This window comes from Microcebus murinus, chromosome 9 (assembly GCF_040939455.1).
Source record: "Microcebus murinus isolate Inina chromosome 9, M.murinus_Inina_mat1.0, whole genome shotgun sequence".
In the NCBI taxonomy this organism is placed as follows: domain Eukaryota; kingdom Metazoa; phylum Chordata; class Mammalia; order Primates; family Cheirogaleidae; genus Microcebus; species Microcebus murinus.
The window spans coordinates 87,876,417-87,900,580 of record NC_134112.1 but is presented as its reverse complement, the minus strand read 5'-3'; the positions used below and the strand labels follow the sequence as shown (position 1 = coordinate 87,900,580).

Genomic DNA, 24,164 nt, shown 5'->3' with positions numbered 1-24,164 from the left:
ACACAGGTGTGTCCCTCAGTAGGGATTCTGTATCCTTTTCTTTGGATGAAAGAGGACAGAAAATATAATTCTAGATGCTTTAGAGATTCCATGGACAGACGAAACTGTTTCTCAATTCCAAAGAACATGGGGAATCTTATAATATCCTTCTACTCCAACCCATGGCATTCTGCATGAAACAAGGGCAGCAGTAGGAACAGCTGTGGGGGTTGGCAGAGGTGTTCAAGGCTACCTTCTGCCTCTGCCCCTCATTAGTGACTTTGGGCAAATTTTTCAGCATTCCTTTCTATTGGGCAGTGCTGGTGGTATTGGTTTGCATATGTTAAAGTATACCATCAGCTCTAATCTCAGAATTATAAGCCATATCACCTACAGAAAACACCAACCAGAATTACCCACATAAAATATATATACATATATAATACATATGTCTATAGAGAGTCATAGATGTATTTAGTCTGAGTTCTTAATCCAGCAAGAATGAATTTTAATGAGCTGGTTGTGGTCAGAAATAAAAATTACAAAAAATGGATTGTTGGAATGAAAAAATCAGTATGAATAAGTCAGCTCCCCATCCAATTAGAGGCATTCTTAAAACAACTATAAGTGGCCATTTCATTCAAAAATGCGTGTGATGATTTATTCTAGCAAATGGGTACCAGGAATTCCCTGAGTGGTCTGTTTACTAGCACGATATAAATAAGTGCCTTTCCTGTCCTGCCCTGAAAAGGCACTTGCATTGTCAGGAATTCGACAGCTCTCAGATGCTGCACCTCAGTGGGCCCAGCATGAGGCACTGTTAGCGAGGAGGAACAAGGACAAGAGTGAACTTTCATGGAGGCTGAGACTATCCACAGGGAAGATACAATGTCAAAATGGACCAAAGCCCAAACTTTAGATCTGATATTCCAAGTAGCTGCCACGTACACCACTGATATCTGGATTACATTTTAGTGTTTCAATTGAGCATTGACTGCTTGTGGCATGTATGGAAAATTGGAACACGCCAAGGGGTGCTAGTTGCTAGCGTGCATCAAACCCATTATTTTCATATGAGGAGTCTGAAGCCCTGGAAAGTGAAGTGACTGTCCAGGGTTGTGTGCCAGGGAGTGGTAAAGCCAGCTCTAGAGGGGGACATATATCCCTGTTTCCAGTGCTGTAATTTTCCCCACTGCATTTAGCCCTGGCTCCCTAACAATGGCTTACTATCATGCTGTCCTAACGTGGATGTGATCTTTCTAAAACAGTAAGTCAGATTTCATTTTGAGAATGTATTTAGCTCAAGAGTTGTCATATTTAGTGATGCAAAGTAAAGATAAGTAAATACTAGCAAGGAGATAAATAAATTGTGAATACATTTCCAAATCTGCTAGAAGATGAAAACTCAGCTATTTTTGTTATCCTTGGCCCAGATTTTTCTATTCCTATAAAAAAAAAAATTGGTGAGTTAAGCTGTATTGGCTTTGGCATTTTTTCAAAGGGTTTCTTTCATTTCTTAGAAGACCTCATTTATTCCTAGCTCTCCCTGCTCCCAGGGGGTTGGAAACTCAGCCAGGGCATCTGATTTATATAATTAGCCTTTCGTGAGTATGGATGGCCTCTCACTCTAGCATAAAGTGAGGTGAATTTGAGGAAAAACACTCTTTCTTTATCCTCCTTCCTACCCTCCCTCCCAACTCCAGTTCTCATTTGTAACCCGATTTACCAGGGAAAGCAATGATTCTGCAATCCAATGTGACCTCACCCTGTCAGAGCTTTTAGCCAGAAAGACTTAGAGCCCATCAATTTCATAATAATGGGTGAATAATGACGGTCCCTTTGGTATTGCTTTCACCCAAATCCCCATTTAAAGATGGTGACTAGAAGGACAAAGGCTAGTGTTTCAGGAAGGGCAGATTTAGGGTAGATCAGCCATGGAAATCAGCATTGGCTCACATGTCCAGGACCTAATGAGAGTCTGGCAGAGCCCCAGAAGGAGTTGAATCCACCTTGCCTCTACATTTGAGTCCCCTGTTTTGGTTCTTTTCATGGGAATTTGTAGAATTACATGGGGAGGAGGTGAGGAAGCAGTGTAGGGACAGTGTAATCACAAACATATTGCTGCAGGTTCATATTAGTTTCCTTCTTATAGCATGGTGACAATGGATGGAGTCTCTGATTATTTCTTCTGTGAGGGATTCTTCCACACTCTTTTCTGTATCCCATTTTGTGAATTCAAGAGATGCTCAAGGTCGCTGCCCCAGATGGTGGTAACTGTGTATGCTTGAAGTCCATGAGGTTTCCACTTGACTCGAGCTCATGTGAATTTGCCAATCTGGCAGCTTCTTTATTTTTTTTTTCAATCATAATAAATCACCTCCTTCACACATGTTCTTATGCTTGAAATCTGACAGTTCTAGAAAATGTAGTCAGAAAGTATCAGTAGAAATGAATAAAAGGGAAAGTACCAACAGATATTTGGGACTAATGCCACATTTCCTGGTGAAATAATTTAGAATTCTATTTGAAAGTAGCTGAAATATGTCAGTGAGGAAGTAGGGGGACTTTATTTCCTGCAAGATCAGTCTTCATCAGCTATAATGGTGTAGGTGATGTCCTCTTGGTGACAGAGGAATGGTCTGAAAGGTGATACTGACATCTTCCTGCCCCTGCATATTTGATCTGAAACGTGGTGGTTACTTTGATTCACATGGAATGAAAACTCATTGGAGATCTCAGGGCATTCATATGATAAAAACAAAACAGATTTTTACATATATGTTTAATACATTAGAGAACGTTTACATCTTGTAGGGTAGGGGAATATATGGTGCATGCCATGGAATTATTGAACTCTACTCAGTTTGAGGTTGATCTGAATTTAATGCTGATTTTCCCTCCATATCTGATGTTTTTAAACTGAGAGGAAATACCCTTTGTGTGTCCGGCTCTGTTTTACCAGGGTGGTTGACCATGACAACATTGTCCATTCTGATTTGAGTCACTTTCTTCTGTTGTGGTTTGATTCTGGGCACATCAGATTGCTCAACCGTGCTTGTTGACATACAGAGTGACTATATGAGTGGTCTAAATAACATTTCCACTATAACTTTCTCTCTGGTGTGTACAAACATTTCCTCTGGATGAGTGTTGGATTCTACAGGAGTTCCAGGTCCTGACTCTCTGAGCAAGTGCCTTGTTTGCTTGTCTCAGATCCCAAACTGTGCCACCAAGATGGTTAAAGAAGGGACGATCCCAGAGGCTCTACATCTTTTCCTTTTGATTCTCTTCTAGGTGCACTCTTTTGTCTTAGGAAGTTGTGATACAAGTAATAGGCATTTGTTTTTGAAACAGTTGTCCCTTATAGATAACCCAATTTGGGAAGATGTACAATGTTGCTTTTTTTTTTTTTTTTTTCATCTTCTGAGTTTTTATGTTTGAGAGCTTGCAACTTGCACTCCACACTAACTTCCTTACTCCTCTCAGTTCTTTCCCTGGCATTCCTTTTCTTTTGCCCTTCCCGTTTCTTAGTTTGTCTTTCAGCCACTAGGGCTTTCTTCTTCATCTCCTGCTTATTGATGAATGAGTTTCATTCATCTCTCTCTCTCTCTCTCTTCTGTTTTTGATGGGGAGGGGTTGTGGGGTGGTCTATGAATAGCTATAGACTTTGCCTGCTCCCATTTTTCCACTTGGCTATTCAGTTCCATGGAGACAGAGAGTGGAAGAGAGCAGCAGGGTGGGAGGCACCAGGGTCAGAGGTCAAGAGTGGCCACCTTTTGAATTAAAGCTTCTGATTTCCACCGGGGATAACATATTGTAACCCAAAGTAACTGTGCAAGTACTTGGCTGTCAGAAATCTGAAAGCAAAGGGAAGGAGGAGAAAAAGGAGGAAAAGATCAGAGAAAAGGGGAGGAATGCAAATCTTGGGGTCAGTTGATGTTTGCAGTGTTCTTTAAGGTAGTGTTTGGTGACTCCATATGACAATCTTTATGCTTTGAACCACTTTGCATATTTTCTAAAGTGTCGGACTAGGGATAGATCATGCAGTCTACGTACAGAAGATTACAGCTTCCCTACCTTATAGGCAACATTACTTAAAACAATTTAATTAGGTGGAAAACTATTGTGCAACATCAAAGCTTTTTTTTTGGTGGAGTATGCTACATGTGAAATTTATTGTCACTTCTTAGAGACTTTGCAAGACCAGTACTCAGGAGGTTATTTGTATCCTTTTATACCATTATATATGCACTTATGCTTAGCTGATCTTAGTGATTGTCTCATAACTAAAGTTTAAAAGTTCTATAGAAATAGTTTAAAAGTTTTAAAAGTTTCTATAGAAAGTCAATGAATGAGATATGCTTGTTTTTCCACTCATATGTGCTGTTTTAACACCCTAAATATAATTTTGATGAGGAATGGATTAACATTAAAACCAAATTATAATTTTCCTACTGAATTTTTAAGGGCTTCTTCTCCATTTTATTTGCCTTTATGCCCATATCACAGACCTCTGTAGTGTTTAATAATTGTATGTACAAAGGATGCATGATGAAAAAAAGGGAATTTAAAAGTTTTTCAAGCATCTTAAGCACTTTTATATGCTATGTATTACTTGATTTATATCACATGATTCCCATACAACTTGAAAGTCATACTGAGAGAAGTTTTCATGTGATTAGGCTTCTAGTTTTATCTGACAACAGGTTTCTATTTTAATAATATGATAATAGTCCAACCCGAGTCTACAATAACATAAAAGAATGTTACATAGAACAGTCCTTTTAAAATTCGATAGCTCATCAGAATCATCTGAGAATCAAAAATTTTTCTTCCTGGCTTCCATAACTGGTGATTCTGGTTTGCAACTTGTTTTGTAAACTAATGTCATTGGACAGAGAAAGTAAAGGGGGAATAAGTCTTGCAAATAAGCTCTCCAACTCTGAAACACTTAGTAGAATTCAGAGCCATATATAACAAAATTCCATTATGACAATAGAAAAAAAATACAGTGAAAGTGTTACAAAACAAAGCATTTCCATGCCTCATGCAGCTGGCCCATAGAAACAGTGCCTTATTGATATGATTACAATAAATGCTATACAATGAATAAACATGAACATCAAGTGCTTTCTCTTTGAGACCATACAAGTAATACTTATTGTTTCATGAAGGAACTAAATCACACACAGTTTACATTTATACATTTAGTACAAGAAGAGCAGAGCTGAACTGATTCGTTTTTGAGTTATTTTGAGTTATAAATGCAACTGTATCCTCCCATTACATGGCACATCCTATTTGTTCCAACCATCTACCTACACAATAAAATGAGATAATTCAAATGGAAATGCCTTAAAATGATAAAAATCATCAGGTGAGTATAAGCTGGAGTCCACAATTGCATTTTTCTTAACCAAATTTCATTACACAACAGCAACAAAAATATCAGATAACTCCTGACATTCCTTGTCACAAATGTTAACCTGGAGAACACCCCAGAGCAAGTTGAGGAGGAGGGTGCTGACTGCCTAGTAAAACTCCCTGTGATATTTGGTCAACGTCGGTGGGAAACCCAACTCCTTGGCATCCATTCTTTGATTTCCTTCCTTTGCTTTATCTGGCCTTTCTATATGCATTTTTTTTTTATGGAATTTTACTTGATGCCGAGAACTTTGTATTTTCATTTTAAAAACAACCAAATTCTTCCATTTACCAGTGCTTAAATATTATGTTACCATAATGACAACATTCCAGCAGTTTGGTAATTAGGAATCAGAGGACATGGTTTATTGTCTCTGTTTTGTTTCTTATTAGCTGTGTCACATTCTTGATGGCATTCAGCATCTCTGAGGATTGGGTTTCACTTCTGGAAAATGGGGATAACACCAATGACTCTGCTTGCTTCAAAAAATGGTTGGGATCAAATAAGAAATTATGTACAATGTTCTTTGTAAACCATAAATTACTATCTAAATTTGAAGATTTTTAGGCTTTACTTTTTTTTCTTTATCATACATACTTCTCTTAAATCTCCACGTAATTTTTTATTTTACACAGACATAAGTTTTATAATATTTACTTCATAAAAAGATGCCTTTGTATTTAATATTTGAAAAATTAAACAACAAAAATAATAAAGTACTAGAACTTTTAAAAGACAAATATTAACATTGTAATTATTATCCTGAAGTTTTGACATGCAAGAATAACGAGGTTTGGGGTTATCTCAACCTTGGTAGATCTTAATCTTCACAGGAATGCTAGGATACATTTTTAAATTATGATGTTAATTTTTAAAAAAGGATAAAACATACTTTTTCTATTGAGTCCAGAGGACAAGAAAACTGTTAGTATGGTTATTTGTTCATTTGTTGACCTTAATCTGAGGTCCTAGAGTTCTTCCAATTCGGCATCTGTAAAGGAGCTTATTGGTTCTTTACCATGGGAATCCAGAACTCAAACTTCAATGTTCCGCACCAAATAGGGTTGCTGTACATTTTTGTCGACTTTATATACACAATTCTCAGTCTGTCTTGGCATCCTAGGGGGAAGCTTCCCTTCCAAGTGTTACTTCTCTATCTGAATTGACCAAATATGCTCGTTACTCCTCTCTCTTTTTAAACATCTAGTCCAATCTTGCTGTAGGCTGGTTCAACTTCAGCACTATGACATCTCTCATTGCTGTCTCCTTCCAGATGGACTTGTGGGCATTTCTAGTGAAGGTCCATGAGCAGCTCCTGAGTGCCCCCCCCCCATGGCAGTCTTCTCCTGGATTTCTGCTTTAGTTTCATGTGTCGACTCTATGCCCTGAATTGCCTTGATTCATTTTTTTTTTTTCTGATACGTATTGTGAATCTTCATGTTATTGTTTAGGAGACCCCAGTCATATAAGAATGTTGCTTTCAAAAGCCATGTTTTACCAAATATTGTACCGTATCCTTTATATTTTCTCTCTCTAGAACCCAGGCCTGACTTCTTTGTAATTATCCAACACATTCTTTAGAAGCCTGTTTGTGTGACATTAAGAATAGGGAATGAATGAGAGTTCAACTTAAGGTGTAGGTGGAAGGATTAAAACATAAAAAGCCTAATCCCTAGTAAGATGGCAGAGTAGGCTGAATAAACTTCATACCATATTCAGAGTGGGATTTTGAAAATGGAAGCTTCAGCTGGACAAGACAGTGCTCAGAAATTGGAGTTAGAGTTCCTCAGGGCAGAAGCAGGGTGGATTCAGGGGAAAATCAAAGGCCTGTGCAGAGAATTTGAGACACAGATCTGCCTTTGTGCTCTTTGCAACATTCTTTTCCAAAACTCCATAGTCCCCCCTTACTGGTTGGGGGACCCGCTGGACTGGGTAGGTCCTTGACACCCAAATGCCTCTGTCTCTGCAGTTAGATCAACTGAGGCCGGCTCACTGCCTCCAAGTTCCACCAGGCCTTCCTGAAAATTTTATCTGAAAATCCTTCCCGAACCCACCCCTGAATCCCAAGGAAGAGTTAAGTCCTTGCTCTTGTCTTTTCCCATAGTGCCCCAATATCCTCTACACCATTGTCACCTTGTTTTTCAGGTTCCTCTACTAGGCTGTGATGATCTTGAGGACACGTGCCATGCCATGTTTTGCTCTGTGACTCTGGTCTCTGGCACCTTGGCTGACACCTATGATGCACTTGATACATATTCATAAGAATGAATGCATGAAGAAATGAAAGAAAAAAAATAAGTTCATTTGAAAGAGCTGATGAATTTTTATGCTTTTCAAATTATACTGCTGGGATCAAACACCTGTCCTTAGGCCCTAAGGCTACTCTGATGCTCACAAAATTCTGAGTCAGACCGGGTAAAAGATATAACAATGTTAAATCATGAATTTTAATGTAATCCCAATGTTCATTCCATCTTCCAATCATCTGTCTTTCTGTTGAGAAAGACAGGGGACTGGTGTTTTAAAAGTAGAAGTGACATTGTTCCCACACATGTGGCAGTTACCTCATCTTGGGCTGTCCATGAGGATTTTAAACTTAGACTCAATGAAGAGGACTTTTGAGGATTTGGCATGTGTGATAGAATTTGGGGCTTCCCTGGCCTTTTTAATGAGAGATACCTTTGACTTGGGGGCCACCATGATTCTAGGAGGGGAGGACAGGGTCTCTGGTGAAAGAGTTAATGCTTCAGGGCTGATTCTCAGGCAGCGAAGCAAAAAACAGAAGTGTCCCATTTCTTTGATATTTGTCCTTTCACAAGGGCAGGAACAGGGATGAGGAGTCAGATTCTCCGTTAAAGGTTAACAATCGATTGTGTGTTGGATGGAAGTGTTATTTTCACACGAGAGCATGGTTTTTAGTAGCACCAACGTTTTCTGCCTCCCTTTTGGAATTAACTGTCCATCACATTTGGTGGTGTCATCGGGAACACTTCTCTTTGTCCTGCATGGAGGGCTACGGTGGACCTTGTGGGGGGATAATGTGGCATTCCCAACTTCGGGCCCTGGCTCTGCTCCTTATGAACATTGCTTGATGACTTGGTCTTTTGAAAACTCGGTTTTCCCATATGCAAACAGTCACCCCCTGGTGGGGTTATGGTAAAGATTAACTGAACTAGCAGCACACACAGCGTTTAGTAGTATGTCCAGAGCCAAAAACAAAACACAAAAAAACAACAAAACAATAAATAACAACAAAAAAATCCATTTAATGTTAGCTATAATAATTGGAAGTTTTCTTATAGTTAGAAGGCATCCACTTTGGGCACAGGATGCCTGAATACGGCAGGGGCTTCCAAAGCTTGGAGCAGGGATAGACATATTGTGGGTAAATAGTGTTCTGACTGGAAATGCCCACAGCAAGTCGTATGGACCCATATAGGAAACATGCAGGAAGGCTCAGTGCAAGTTTTTATTAAGCCCCAGGGCAGTGAATACTCTCTTTGCCATCAGTACCGAATAAGACACTCTCTAGAGTCCCCCAGTTGCTTCTGATTAGTCCGAGGCTCACCGAGACGTACCTAGAACTGATCCCACAATGACTCGGACAGAGCACACGGAGAGAAATGTCCGTTGTCTTGCCTGGGCTCCGGTGCTGTTAACCTGAACTGAAGTCATGTCATTTCTCCTGAATGCCTGGATATATTATAGATCTTGCTCCGTTTCTTTGCTCACAAGCTGAGCTCTGAATAAGAAACCAAAACAGAGTTACTTTTTCCGAAATTCCTGGCAGGGAACTCTAACCCCTGCTGAGAGTTGGTGCCATGAGCAAAGCCAGTTGACAGAGCTGGATGCTTCCTGCTATTTGGGGCAGGAAGGCAGGAAATAGTCCCGCTTTACAATAGTTACAGGCAACAGAGCTAGGAATAAAGTAGGGCCTCTATGGAAACAATCTGTTCTCAATACGGGGTGCTGAGCCCCCGAGAGTGTGTACAGAATCTTGACCAAATCTCCCTGTGTCTCAGCGATCTGCCGCTCAGTGGCTATGCATTTTAAAACATGAATAAAAACATAAAAACATGAATTTTAATAAGGGGTTTATAATTCTTTAATTATCAGTGCTTTTATATTAAAACATATGGAAGCATCAGGAAATTTGAAAAAAAAAATAATTTTCCATGTTAAAGAAACTACTATATTAAATGACTAGGATACTTTTTTTCTGTTTAATGTCTAATCAGAGACTAAATAAGCTTTTGGACAGTTCAGGTCAATACCTGGCTGAGTCAAGAAAAAGACAATCAAAAGCATATTTACTCCGCTAATGAATACAGACTTGGAGATTAGTTCAATCAAAATTTAATCAAAATTTGGATTAACACAAATCTCAGGATTGTAGAAAATTCAAGATTAGAAACAATAATGTTTTTATTTTTAAGAATTCTGTGCACTCTGAACATTGCACGTGGACCTCTGTCATATCCATTCCTGCTCCTTAATCCTTGATTTAGGTTCTTCATGTGGGAACTCAGTAGGTTAGCTGCTTGGGACAGTTCTTTGCTTTCTGCAGTGTGCGCTATCTCCGCCGTTGGACGATAGGAGGTAGATTCAGAGCAAGTTTGTGACAGTGTTTGTGGGTGTAGACAGCAAACAGCTCTTGTAAGCATTTCCCTGTTCTTGCCCACCATTGGCAAGCTTCTGGCCCCTTGGGTATCCTGTTGCCCTAACTCATCAGCTCTTCTGGATATATTCTGTTCACATTCCCAGCTCAGCTCTCCTGGCTCCTCTATTCTGCCCTGAGTACTGGGAAGCTGAACCTTATGGAAAGCAATAGATTTCTTTGCCATCTGGCTTCTGCTTGGCTTTAGCCAGTGGAGGCACTAGCAGGAGACCAAGTGCTGGAAACAAACGTGTTGGGCTGTTCATGTCCCTCCCACCCTGACTGCTTTTAAAGGTGGTTCTTCAGGCTGCTCTCTCCTCCTCGCTCTGGGTTCTGACAATCACCCCTTCCATCTTCCACCTCATACCTAAAGACAGCAAAACCTTTCACCCATTGCTCATCTTAGGATGCTTCCCCATCTCTCCGTGGTGTTCCTTAGCTCTCCTCACATGTCTTTAAATAATGCATTCGTTAAACTCTCCTCAAGGAATCCGTGTGAGGATGCCATCTGCTTCCTGCTGAGATTCTTCTCCCTGTGCTGCTAATGAGAGATCCCCTCCATTCAGAAAGATTCACTCACCCTGTCTGCAGTCTCTGCTGTGGTTTTCCCACCTCCACCTGTGGAAGGCCCCATGCCCTTTTATGCCACAAAGCCACACCCAAACCAAACCTAACCATGCTCACATGCAGGAAGTGATGCGTGCAGATTCTTTGGGGAAAATGGTCCTGCTCTGTTTTATAACGTGCGTTATTTAAAAAAAATTCAATATTATTTTATCTGTCTGCCTTTTATGGAAGCTTCTTTGGGCAAAGTCTATTTCTTTCAATTCTATGCATTTCCCTGTGGCATCAGCCTCTTTGTCAAGCACATTGGAAAATATATTTGCTGACTTAAATTAGCACTGACTTGGAATATTTTTTGCATCTTTTGTATAGTCAAGTAAGCATAAAATAGCTCAACTTTCTACCCTATAACAAGCTTCCCCTACTATAATACAAGCACCACCAAATTAAGACTACTGAGGCCATCTGATCTGCCTTGATTTTCGGGGTCTGATGGAGAACCAGGAAAGTTAGCATCAGTTTAGATACCCAGAAAAATAATCATGCCTCTGTGTTCGGCCAATAGGAATTACGGGCTAAGTGGTGTGGTGCCTGGTATCGCTAAACCGGAGATTGTACAGAGTCCCCTCTGTTTCAACAAGTGTCAACTTACGCAGTATGAAATCAGAGTCCTACCCACCAACCCCTGTCACCACAGAAGTACTCAAACAATTGACCACAATATAAATGGGGTGAAGCTTTTATGCTTAACCAGTAGTGTTTTAATGGATCTTATAAGAGAATATTCACTGGAAAGGCAAGTAATATCAAAGTGATCTCCTTTGGAGATATGAGCTCTAAAACCAATTGTCTCTACTCTTTAACATGCCTCTACTCTAACCTTCCTTTTTATACATTAGTATTTTAATATTTCTGTTTGAATTGTTGATTTTGGAATTTCCCTAGGATGATGGTGTTTTAATTGTTTACCTCTCACAATTTTCCTTGATTGCTTATAGAAGTATTTGATGATTATTATAAATGATGACAGTGGCAATATGGTTTACAGTTTATCAAGCGATTTCACATGTATTTATTTTACTTGCTACAATATTATATGAACTAGAGAAGACATATTCTTTTTCTATTTATACTTAAAGAGATGGAACTTCCACAAGATCTCATGATTTGTTCTTGATTTTTCATGAAGTAAGAACTCTGAGACCAGAGGAATCAGGTTTCCTGTTAACATCTACTGCGTCTCCACAGCGTCATGCTACCTAGAGTTTGAATCACTCAAGGTACAGTGACCCTTCAAACAGAAAAGGTGGGGGACAGGGACTGAGGCACCTTCTAGCTCCCCAGCCAGATTTAAGTCCCTCATCAATTTGCTTCACAGCTTCCTGGAGGGAAAAGCTCCATTCGGTGTGGCTATTGGCACCAATGAAGTGGAAAAAACTAGTCTAGAGAAGGTCTGGCCAATATAAATATACTGTGTGCCACATATGTAATCTTAGCTTTCTTATAGCCACATGAAAAAAAGTAAAAATAAACATAAAATTAATTTTAATAATATATTAAATATAATCCAGTATATACAAAATATTTCACTATGTAATCACTATAAAAATACAAATTAGATACTTTATATGTTTTTTATACTATCTTTGAAATTCTGTGTGTATTTTATACTGACAGCACATCTCAATTCAGACTGGCTATATTTCAGGTGTTCACTAGTCACGTGGGACTAGCGGCTATTTTATTGAACAACGAGGCTCTGACCTTTTCCAGGCAGTAACTGGTAATGTACCTGTAGCTCACATCGTGGCTTTGATGTTGCATCAGAGCTACAGTGACGTCTGCTCTGAGTGTATCAAATATATAGTCAAAGTATTCATGTGAAAGTCAAAGTTCTACGAAGGCCAAGGCCATGTGACTCATTGCTCTATTTGTAATGGCTGATTGAATCAATGAGATTACGATATTTGATATATTTTTATACTCTTTCTGTTCACACTAAGACCTAAGCATTTCATACTTACAGCACATCTCAATCCCGACTACTCACATTTCCTTTGCTCAATAGCCACAGTGGCTGGCGGCTACTGTGTCAGACAGAAGAGGTCTGGATTGTTGGGATACAAGACTGACTCTGTCACCAACGTAAACCACCAGATAGATGACCTGGAACACTCATTTTATTTCTTTTGTTATTGTTTTGTAAGCTCTCTGAAAGCTTGAGTTCTGATTTAAAATTCTGCTGGTCACCTTATTAAAAAAATGAAACAGCAGAGGGATCTTACATCCACATCTAATCCCGTACTTACTTAATCAAAACGGTTACTTTTATCACCACCCCAAGCAACTTGGCTAATGGGAATGGCATCCATTTTGATCTGCCCTGCTTACCTTCCCACAAATGTACAAATGCACAGCGCCACAAGGGCGCACAGCTAGAAGCACCGAGAGGAGAAGTTCAAGACGCAGTAGACACTGGGCTGTTCAGAAACTGCAGCTTGGCCTGCTTTCTGGTGGCTGAGGTGGACGGCAGAGGAATTTGCTAACAGGCCAAACTCTTGGTGGGACAGGAGATGTCCCCGGAGGGAGCAAGTGATCTTAATTTGGCTTCTGACTAGATACTTGGCTGCCAAGCAAAACAGCCAGAGTCTAAATTTTAAAAGGAAATTTAAAAGTTCAGGACTAAGACTATGGCAAGTCATGATGTGAATCTTGGCAATTCACATCATGACTTGCCATAGTCTTGGTACAAAGGTACCAAGCCAGGGGGAGAATAAGGAGAAAAATATACGCTCACTAATACTTACTATGGGCTTGTGTTCATCTGGAGGAAGAGGTACCATCTTAAATTTTGTGTAAGGACACTATTGGCCATAAACAGCCCTTTTTAGGACCTAAGCAGACTGTGTTCAACACCCAAACTCATAGCTAGAAGGAAGAACTCCCTTCAACTAAGCTGTAAAAATAATGACAGCAACAATTTAAAAAATCAATTTGCACCTAGTCTACAAATATGGAAGCCCTTATATATCTGAATTTGTATCTAAATATGAGGGTTATTTATTTCTAGGAAGTGAAATAAAGAGGGGGAAGGCAGGAAAACTGTAAGTAAATGTATAAGAGTAGATGCAAACTATATTTGTAATACTCTGTCAACATGTTTTGCTTTTATGGTACACCAAAACTTTTCTTTTCCTTAAGTATTTTAAAACAAATCCTAAGCATTTTGTTGTTTTATCTGTAAATTCTAAGATGAAAGCTTTTTAACTGTTATAACTACAAGATGATAGTTACAACTAATAAGATTCAGTGTTCTACCCTTTCTTAACGTAATCTCTACTTCCATAATAAATCTTTCACTTTAAAAAGTAAGGTTATAACACAAAGAATGTTCAGGGCAGTAAGCTATTCCGTGTGGTGCTATACAGAACTTTATAGATACATGTCATTGCACATTTGTCCAAACCAGTAGAAATGTACAACACCAAGAGTGAACCCCAGTATAAACTATGGACTCTGGGTGATAATAATGTGTTAGTGCAGGTTCGTCAATTGTAACAAATGTACCACACCGGCCGGGCATGTTGGTAAGGATGGAAGCTATTCATCTGTGGGGGCATATGGGAAATCTCTGTACTTTCCACTCAGTTTTGCTGTGAATCTAAAACTGTTCTAAAAAAAAAAAAAAGCTTATTTTTAAAAAAGGTAAAGTCAGGACATCAGTTTTCCACCTTCGTGATGCTGTGTATGGGAGAATCATCCAGAACTTCACTTCCCAAGATAAAATAGGCCTGTCTTCCTCAGCACCTTGCACTAGTAATTCCACCCTAATTACTGGCATTTCAAGTATGCTAGCCCAGAAACTTTATTAATTGAATGATGAATGGCTTCTAAAGGTATTTACGGATGCTTGGGTTTTGATTCTTTCTCAGTATATAGTTGCTCTGCTGGGAGGTGGAAGAATGCCTTCCCCACACCAGCGCACACTAGTTTCATGTCCCTATTTCTAGTCCCATGAGTCAGGAAGTAGGAGCTGGTTCCACTCCATCTATTTATGGGTTCCACCTCTTCTTTCTTGTGTACCAACTTGAACATTAAGCAATCTTAGGTCTAAGCAAACTCTGGCATTTAGCTTCATCACAAGACCCAGTTTATATTAACTTATTTGGAAGACCAGGAATGGGGCTGGTGCAGTGGCTCACGCCTGTAATCCTAGCATTCTGGGAGGCCGAGGCGGGAGGATCATTTGAGGCCAGCAGTTTAAGACCAGCCTGCGCAAGAGTGAGGTCCTGTCTCCACACAAAATAGAAAAATTAGCCAGGTGTGGTGGCATGTGCCTTGTAGTCTCAGCTATTTTGGATGCTAAGGCAGGAGGATTGCTTGAGCCCAAGAGTTTAAAGTTGCAGTGAGCTATGAGGGTGCCACTGCACTCTAACCTGAGTGACAAAGTCTTTGTCTCAAAAAAAAAAAAAAAAAAAAAGAAGAAGAAGACCAAGAATAGCTCTAGGAAAATAAAACCATCCAGGGGTGTGGAATGTGGTATGTAGAACTAGTTCGAAGCACATGCGCTGAGCAATATGGCTGTGCCGCCTACTTTGTCTAATGTTTAGGCAAGAATGTTAATTTTTGGAAGTTGGTGAAAGGGGAAGGAACAATGGGCATGCCAAATTGTAGTACATCTGCTTGGTAGGAATTATGCAGCCAATTAAAATAGAAATTAGACACTGCATAAAAGCATGGGGAAATAATTAAGGCTTGTTAAAGTTTGAGAAGAAGAATGCAAAATGATGAGTATCATGAGATGGCAACTATGCACTAACAAATATGCACGTGAGTAAAGGATTGAAGGTAATTAGAAATTAAAACATTTTTGATAAGGTGTTAGGACTAAGGATTAAGTTTTTTCTTTTTCAAATGTTTAAATATTTTTTATTCCACATTCTATTACACTTTTTTCCTTTTTGAAGATGACCCCACCAACATTCCAGAACTCACCCACCCATTTGACCCCAAATGGGATACAGTTGACCTTCCCTGTTTGTGGGTTCCACATGTATGGATTCAACCAACAGCAGATTGAAAATAATTAAGAAATAAAAATGGATGGCTGCATCTGCACCAAACATGTACAGACATTTTTTCCCTCTCATTTTTCCCTAAACTAGTATAATATTAACTACTATTTATATAGCATTTACATTGTGTCAGATATTCTAAACAATCTAGAGATGATTTGGAGTATATGTGAGGATATGCATGGGTTATATGCAAATACTATATCATTTCTATATAAGGGACTTGAACATTCCTGGGTTTTGGTATCCATGGGTCCTGGAACCAATCCCCCATGAATACTGAGGGTCACCTGTATTTTCCATCAGTGGCAGTGGACTTGAACCTACAAAATTCATGTGTACTTTCATTGGTTCAGGTCAAAGACTGAAGTTTTCTCATGCTTTATCCAAATCCTAGTTTTCTTCTTCAGCCATAAAGGAACACAGGGAGTGAATGACCTTGGGTTACTAGTAGAGGATGGCAAAGGACGTACCCCCAATAAGGCTGGGCGGTTGAACGGCTGGCCAGGTTACACCTACATACTTCTTAAATGTGTCAAAAGAACCCACAGTCATTTTTATCTTACTGCCTCTGGCTAGAACTTTATAGGTTTCAACAACTCTGGACTTAAAAATTGAGTCTGGCATTTTTACAGTCCATGAAGTAGAAAGTGAGGCAAGAAAATTCCCCTCAACTGACTTCAGCTGGGCTTTTGAAAACATGGCGTCAGCACTTATGTAGAGGAACTAAGTGTTCTCTGAGGCTTACCTTGGTGCCCCGAGGACATGATGAAATCTGAGATGCTGATGGGGATGTTAATTGGTACTGTTACTTACGTCAAAACTACCTGGTGGTTGAGGACAGTGAGAGACCTGTAAGCACTGGTCATGAAAGCTGCAAATGTCCACATGTGATGTCCAGGTGCCCAGCCACCTTCATGGGAAGAAATAGTGATGTGATAGAGATGAAAGCCTCCCTCTGTTTCATTCTCAACCTTCATATAGACTCTTGCATATTTAATAATAACCACATTGGTTTGATAGAACTAGACTGAGGGACAGTTTCAACATAATTATTTTGTGAACAATGACTTGAGTGTCAGTTTTTCTGACAATAAACATATACTATAGAATATGGTATTTATAAAAATGCAGAAAATTTAGAAAAATATTAAAAGGAAATTAAAAAGCCCCACTTTCCACAGATAACCTCTGTCAAAAAAATGGTATTTACATGTGTGTGAGTATGTTATATATGCATATGTATTTTTTTTTTACAAAATGGGTTTGCAGTATACAAATAGAATTAACTTCTCATATGAATAAATATATATCACAACTTTTTATGTGGATACCTATAAATCACACTTTAAAGCCTATATAGAATTCTATTTTATAGATGTATTTAATAAATCCCACGTTGGTTATGGGATTTATTATATATCATCATATAGCTTCAATTATTTTGAAATTAAGTTCAAACTTTCACACAACCAGTTTGAATGCTTTTTTTAAAAAAAATAACTTTAAAAATTTTCCACATTGTGTAAGGGATGGAAATGTTTGATGTAAAAAGAAAAAAAATTATTCCAAGTATAATACATTCTAGTTATTTTTTTATTTCTTGAAATAGGAAGAGAGGAGGAAAGGGAAACATAATTTCATGTTTTACCAGAATATTTTAGGTCAGCCCTAAAAATGAAATGTGGTTTCGAGAGAAATCAAAAGACCTCGATTGTCATCTATGAGACACCCCACCAAATCCCCCAAATTCTTGTGGTTGGTCTTGAGTTAATCACTTGTCTTCTCTACATATTCATTTCTTATGCTGTAAAGAGAGATAATAATTATTATTTGTCTATTTTAATAGGTTTTAAAAGTTTTAAAATGATACAATGTATAAGTACATTGAACACTCTAAAACAGTATTTACATACCATTTTTAATACAATCATTATTTTTTTTAAAGTTCACATGATCGTATGACCAGAGGGATTTGATAGACCTGCTACTTATTTATACACCATTGATATTTTCTTGCAAGTGTATGTTTGTGGAGAATTGATTACACTATTTACAGATAATGCAAGCTCATTTTCAAGTTAAACTGAAGCAATCCATTAAAGTCATAATAAAAGGTTAACAGTCTTGTTTTATAAAAGTATTTAGACTCCCCCTTGTTTTCTATTGCCATATAATAATTTACTATAAACATAATGGCTTAAAACAATACCCACTTATTAGTTCACAGTTCTACAAATGAGAAGGTCGAGTATGATGCAGTTTGGTTCTCTCCTAGGGTTCTAGAAACTGAAGTTAGGATGTTGGCTGGGTTGTTTCTTTCTGGAGATTTTGGGGAAGAATCCCCTTCCAAGATAATTCAGATTGTCAATCATATTCTGTTCCTTACACTTGTAGGGACGAGGTCCCTGTTTCCTTACTGGCTCTCTGGTTGGGGCCACTCAGTTCCCAGGGACTGTTGGTGTTCCTTGCTGTGTGATCCCTGCATCTCAAAGCAAGTAGAAAAAGTTTTCTTAGGCCAAAATCCCTCCCACATTTCATATTTCTGATTTCTTCTGTCTCTGACCACAAGACTCAGATTAAATAGCCTCATGTAATTAGGTCAGGCCCACTCAGATGATCTCCCTGTTTTAACTCTGACTATTTGGGTCATTAATTGCATCTGTGAACCCTTTACAGCCACACTTAGATTCGTGGTTGTGTGAATGACTAGGAGACTAAGTGAATGACTAAGTGTGTGTTCTTGGGGGCATCTTAGAATTCTGCATACCACACACATGAAAGCCAAGGTTGTTCTCTTCCAGTGATTCACAGAACTGTACACTCCCTATGAAAAAAAGAGACCTCCAGTGTGAGAGTCATTAAGTTCAAGCTCTAGGGAGCTGGGAGATCACATGTCAATACCAAGGTTCTCATTTCATGATAACAGCCAGGCTTCCTCCTCGTATCAATCCTAAGAGAAGAGGCTGAGAAATCAGATACACCAAGTTCAAATCTTGCTTTTACCACTACCTATATGAGTTGAGCAACATGCTTCACTTGTTTTATTCTGTTTTTCTACCTGTGAAATGGTGATAATACCACCCATTTTATAAGATCATTGTGACTATTAAATAAGAATATAAGTGCATATATACGCACCTTCATGAAAATGCAAAATAAATAGTAATCTTAATATTGTTTCAACGGGGAGGTTATATTATTATTAGGTGGGGAGGTTTATGTTATTTTCAGATTTATAATATTTTCTCCTCTTGGCCTTTTAAAATTAAGTCTACTATCCAGGAGAAGAGCTAATTCTGCTCTTCTATTACTTTTACTGAAAGCGATATACCATAATAATGTCATTATTAATGAATAAAGTATATATAATTTTAGTTTTCAAGAACTTTCCGAACTCCAGATAACAGTTTTTCCCTCCAAATAAATGTCTTTCCATCTCTATGCAAATATTTATTCTTTGATTTTAAGTCCCAATGTGAAATTTAAAAACACGTTTACCTTTAGATAAAATTAAATAAATACATATGATAACAGAAGGGTGTGATAATTTCACTGGATGCCCTTAGAATGTGGTCAGATATCCTTGAAAGCATAAACAATAATCACAAATCACGTTTAACATGTGAGAGAAGCAGGTGGTCAAGGCATGCTCCATGTCACGTGGCACCTGAGGAGCAACACCGAGATTAAATCCAGTTAGAGCTCCCAAGTTTCTCTCATTATTCTAGGAAATATTTGGCCAGGAAGATAAGGCGGTAAAACCAAAGCATAAGTTTGTTGCTTCATAAAATTCCTGAAAGCTAATATATCCAAACCAATTAACTCATCAGGGTAAATTGTTCTCCTATTAGAACAATCGATTGCTTTCCTGGGTAAACAGCAGTCCACTTACCAAGACTAACTTTAAGACCTTTGCCTCACTAAACTAATATAAACTTTGCTGAATCCCAATCAATTCCCTACCTTGAAAGATACGCCTTATATCACTTGAGACCTGACCCCAAAGCCCTGTAAATATTCTGCTCAAACTACTCCTTCGAGACACTACAATGCAATCAAGTAATACTCTTCCTTATTGCAGTAGTTTAGTAACATTAGCTTTGCTTAGTCAATAGAGTTTTCTGACTGGTCTTCCAGGGGGAAATCAACAGTTGACAATAATTATCATATGTACTTTTTATATCTGGAAAAATCTTTATTAAAGAAAAGAAGTAATTTAATAGATCAACCTGGCTTCAGAATGAACTGCACTTATATATCTTTTGAGAGCATGTACAATGTAAGCTTTTTCTTTTCTTTTTTTGGACAGAGAATATCAGATCTTTTATTGTCATCAAGTAATCAGTGAGAGAGTTCAAACTGAGGCGAGATCATCATGGATTTGTAAGACTTTTAATTTTATGGAACATTTTGTCATGTCGAGCATAGACACCATCATTTAAATTTTTATGAAAACTTTCAAGTTTTAGTTTAAGTTCTTTATGGATGAGGGGGTCATATATTATATTTATTTCATTTATCCATATGGTCTTGTACATAAACCAGAACTAAATAAATTCTGCTTGATGGATTAGGAACTTAGGGACCAATTTAAGTTCATTCCCTTTTCTAAAATTCTCTGAAAACATGTATAGATTGTACTTAGATCACATCCTGAGTGATCTTAAGCAGAAAAGAATTCCATGTCATACCAACAATAGCTGATAAGCTTTAAATATACATAGTAATCAGGTTTGAGCCACTTAAATTACTTTTTACAAGTCTTCTGAAAACAGCAGTTATGTGAAAGAAGTACTTATAAGTAGAGGTAACAGTGAAATAGCTCATAAATTGTGCATGTGAAATGCCAAGAGAAGCAGCAGAAAAAAAAATTAACTAGTCAAACACCAAATATTACATCATTTGGGGAATAAGTCTCATTTATTCAATGTGCTGCTTTGTAAAAACATACCACCAAAATGAGATTTTAACCTATGAAATGGGATAGCTGATGATTTCCTATCATAAAACATGAATGAGAGGCATTATATAATTAATAGAATAATTAATTAGGACTCAAAGTTAACTTCTTATCTGGCTTCACTATTAACTAGCTCTGTGGTTTGGAGCAAGTTATGTAATCTATTAAATCTTCAATTTCATAGTCTATTAACTGCAAATTAACAATTCCTGCCATGTTTATTTCACAGTGATTTTGGGGAATTGAGCAAGATAGAATCATACCATTTGGGGGTTGAAAAGTAGTTAAGGCTTATTTAGTCCAACTAAGTATGGAAATACACTCAAATGAAGAAAGTTTAGTACCATATGCATGGTACCTTCTGATTTGTAACTCATTCTAAAACTCTCCTAAATGTTTATGTGTCTTGTTTTCTCAAGAGAATTGCTTATGTCTACATTTGTGTCACCAAGCCTAGTACCTGTTATTTAGTATGACTTCACACCATAAATTTGTTCATTCTAAATGAATAATTATGTGACAAAACAAAAGAGTAGACTGGCTTGAAGAGTAGACTGGCTCACTTTTATCCTGGTTACCATTTGTGTGTTAATTTGGTTTATATAGTCATAAATTGGATATGATATTCTGCCACCATGAGGTGTTAGGACGATTGAGGTGAAAATAGGATTCCCTCATAAGAAAAGATCTCTTGCTGGAAGCTGATGACATGAGGGAATCCTATTTTCAATTAATTGAACTTTTTTTCAATTAATAAACTTTATACATATAGTCTTATAAAAGATATTGCACATACTTTCCTATATTGATGATCACATAATACCATAGAAATATAACTTGATGATCTTAGCTATCTTGGTGCATACCAATACTGTGAAGTCTGTGGGTGCTCCCATCAGGGTAAACTGAGTTATTGGGTGTTATTTGACTCTACCATAAATGACTCTAAACTATATGCATATGGCTTAAAAAATAACTTCCCTGTATTTTCCTTTATTTTTATGCTGATACAAATATATTTGGCCATAACACTTCTTTTTCTTCCAATTTCCTATAGACTTGAAAACCCGATAGCCAAGACTGCAGAATTATACATCAAATTCAAAAGATAATGGCTAATATCCTAAGGGTATCAACTGTGAGGTATTGTTTGATTGGGTTTGGCGGTCAGTCTTTTCAATTTTATTTATCCATTCATTCATGCCTTATTTGCCAGGTGACTAGGCACTTTACTGGACATAGAGGTAGAAAGATTACATAGGATACAGTTTTTAAGATATGTGAAATTGCTGGATTTATACTCTCATTTAAAAAAGATGTTATTGTATGGTCTTAAGAAAATATGATCTAGGTTAGCAACTACTTTAAATCCAGTTAAAATTTGCAACTTCAAAGTAAGTCTCTAATCTATTTGATTGTTGCTCCCTGCTGTCATCGTTGCATCAGACACATTATAATCAGAGTTAATTCTGTATCCTATTGTCTAGGTATGAGTTGCCAGGAATTCAACCCCATTTCTCTCTGAGAAAAACTAAATGAAACCTACATTGAGATTCCAGCTCACTATAAGGAAAAATTTTCTGACAATTTGAGCTTCTCAAAAATGGAATGTTCTAATTTTTTCATTACTTTTTTAAAAATTATATTTACCATTTATATATATTAAGCTTGTGGTCAAGTAAAATATTCACTGTATCCTATGAACTACTATGAAACAAGTTATCTTCTATTACTTATTTTAACTTATTGATTTAAATGCATTCGAATGCAAGATGTTTACAGTTATTGTAAAATTCTAATTAATTTATTTCAAGTCAATATTGTGTTCCATTGAGAATATAATGAATCTTGATTCTATCACCAATATAATTTCACATTTATTTCAATTTTAAGTAGCCTGTACGTTGAACTAGAATCCTTTAGATGTTTTTATTCTAATTATTAATAATGTATTTTATAGAACAGGTTAGGGAGGGAATCTTCTGTTTATTTCTTACAGGCATCTCTCCAAGTTGACTTCTCTGAAATGTAGTCATCTAACAGTGTATTCACCTCCTAATGTTATTGTCTAGCTCAAACTTCACCTTGTTAGCAGTATGTTTTCAGAATATTTGTCAAATAATTTCCTGAAACCAAGATAATCTATGTCAATAAAATCACGATTATTAGCCATTTTTTTCTCACAGAACTAAATAAGGTTTGTTTGGCACGACCAAACCATTTTGATCTCTTAGTTTCACTGATACATTTCAATGGTAGTTTTAGTTCTTAGGCTAATTAATTCTAGAATGGAGAGGAAGGTCAGTGAGTTGAGGGCATTTGGTGCTCCTAAAGAAAGGAAGGAAAAGCGAATTGAACAACCTCTCTCTTTGACATAGAAACTCTGCAGAACTTTAGAAGATCTTTGAAGGATAAGAAGCAATTGATTGTCACACACCACTGTGAAATCTAATGTTCATATTCACATTCATTTATTGATACCATGTTCAGTGGATCACTAAGTGAAAGGAGATTGGGACTATATCTAAGAGAGAGGAGTATGGTGGAAATGAGGTTCAATTGATGATATAGGCAGAAAAAGAAAATGGGCTCTTAGAGGACAGGGTGAGTGGTTGGAATCACCATCCCTGATTCCAGGGTTTCTAATTTCTAATAAGTAACATTTCTTTTAGCATATTTTTTTAGTAAGGAAGTTTTCACCATTGTTAAAAGTATGATGAGGAATGCAAAGAATGTGGCAACCACATGGATAGGGATGGGGTAGCCTGACCAAATTTCAAGGCCACTTGATGTTTCAAACTAACCTGATGTAATGTTCTGGTTTTAGAAGATGTCACTAGGTCCCTTAATGAAGTAAGTTTGCCAGGCTTCTAACAACATTTTCCTCTTTCCCAAAGCAACACTCTGCATAACCAATGAAGCCTTTCCTTGATTCCTTTTCTTGGTTTTTTTCTTCTTTTTTCAGTTCTTCTTTATTTTTTTAGTCAATGAGCTCAGCCCTAAATGAAAGCTGGAGTTGTATGAACTGAATTGGCTGGAAATAGTAGCTGAAAGCCGTGCAAATCAAAGCTGGCAAGTTCAGCTCTTCCGTTCTTGAAGGAGAGGCTAACTTCAGTCCAAATGGCTTCCTGGGCAATTGTTTGATTATTCTAGGGTTTTGTTCCTGGTATGGAACCAGGCATTAATAACCCAGCTTTTGCCAGCTAAACCAAGAAAATACACATCTCATCTTTACCTTGCAGTGCCCCCCCCCCCAATCTGCACACTTCTTAGCAGTGTGGGAACTGTGTGGGAACTGTGTGGGAAGGGATTTTACATCATTGGAGGGGGGGGTTGAAGGGGGTAGCCTTCAGGCCATTTGGTAGTTCCTGCTGTGCTCTACAGTAGGATGGGGCCCAAACGATAGAGGAGAAACTAGGAGCTCTGTCTACCTTGGATACCTTTGTTAAGGGCAGGGACTTCTAATATTTTTTTCAGGTTTTTTATATATATATATCTCCA

General features: G+C 37.7%; 1 protein-coding gene and 1 non-coding gene across 6 annotated transcripts in view; one reads left to right on the top strand and one right to left on the bottom strand.

Moving 5' to 3' along the window:
• PTN (pleiotrophin) overlaps nt 1-24,164 on the top strand; it is a 91,781-nt gene that overhangs the window by 33,933 nt on the left and 33,684 nt on the right. The window contains exons 2-3 of one of the 5 annotated variants that reach the window (XM_076006638.1): nt 20,013-20,086; nt 21,721-21,806. The exons of 2 other annotated variants lie outside the window; for them this stretch is intronic. In XM_076006638.1, the coding sequence (XP_075862753.1) occupies nt 21,775-21,806 (32 nt within the window). In that variant the 5' untranslated portion in view covers nt 20,013-20,086; nt 21,721-21,774. Of the gene's footprint in view, nt 1-11,324; nt 11,422-20,012; nt 20,087-21,720; nt 21,807-24,164 lie in introns of those variants that run through there. 2 more of the 5 variants (XM_012744736.3, XM_012744735.3) reach the window with 2 other exon arrangements.
• LOC142873190 (small nucleolar RNA SNORD81) lies at nt 20,012-20,088 on the bottom strand. The gene has a single exon (XR_012921233.1). It is a non-coding gene; the product is annotated as a small nucleolar RNA SNORD81 (small nucleolar RNA).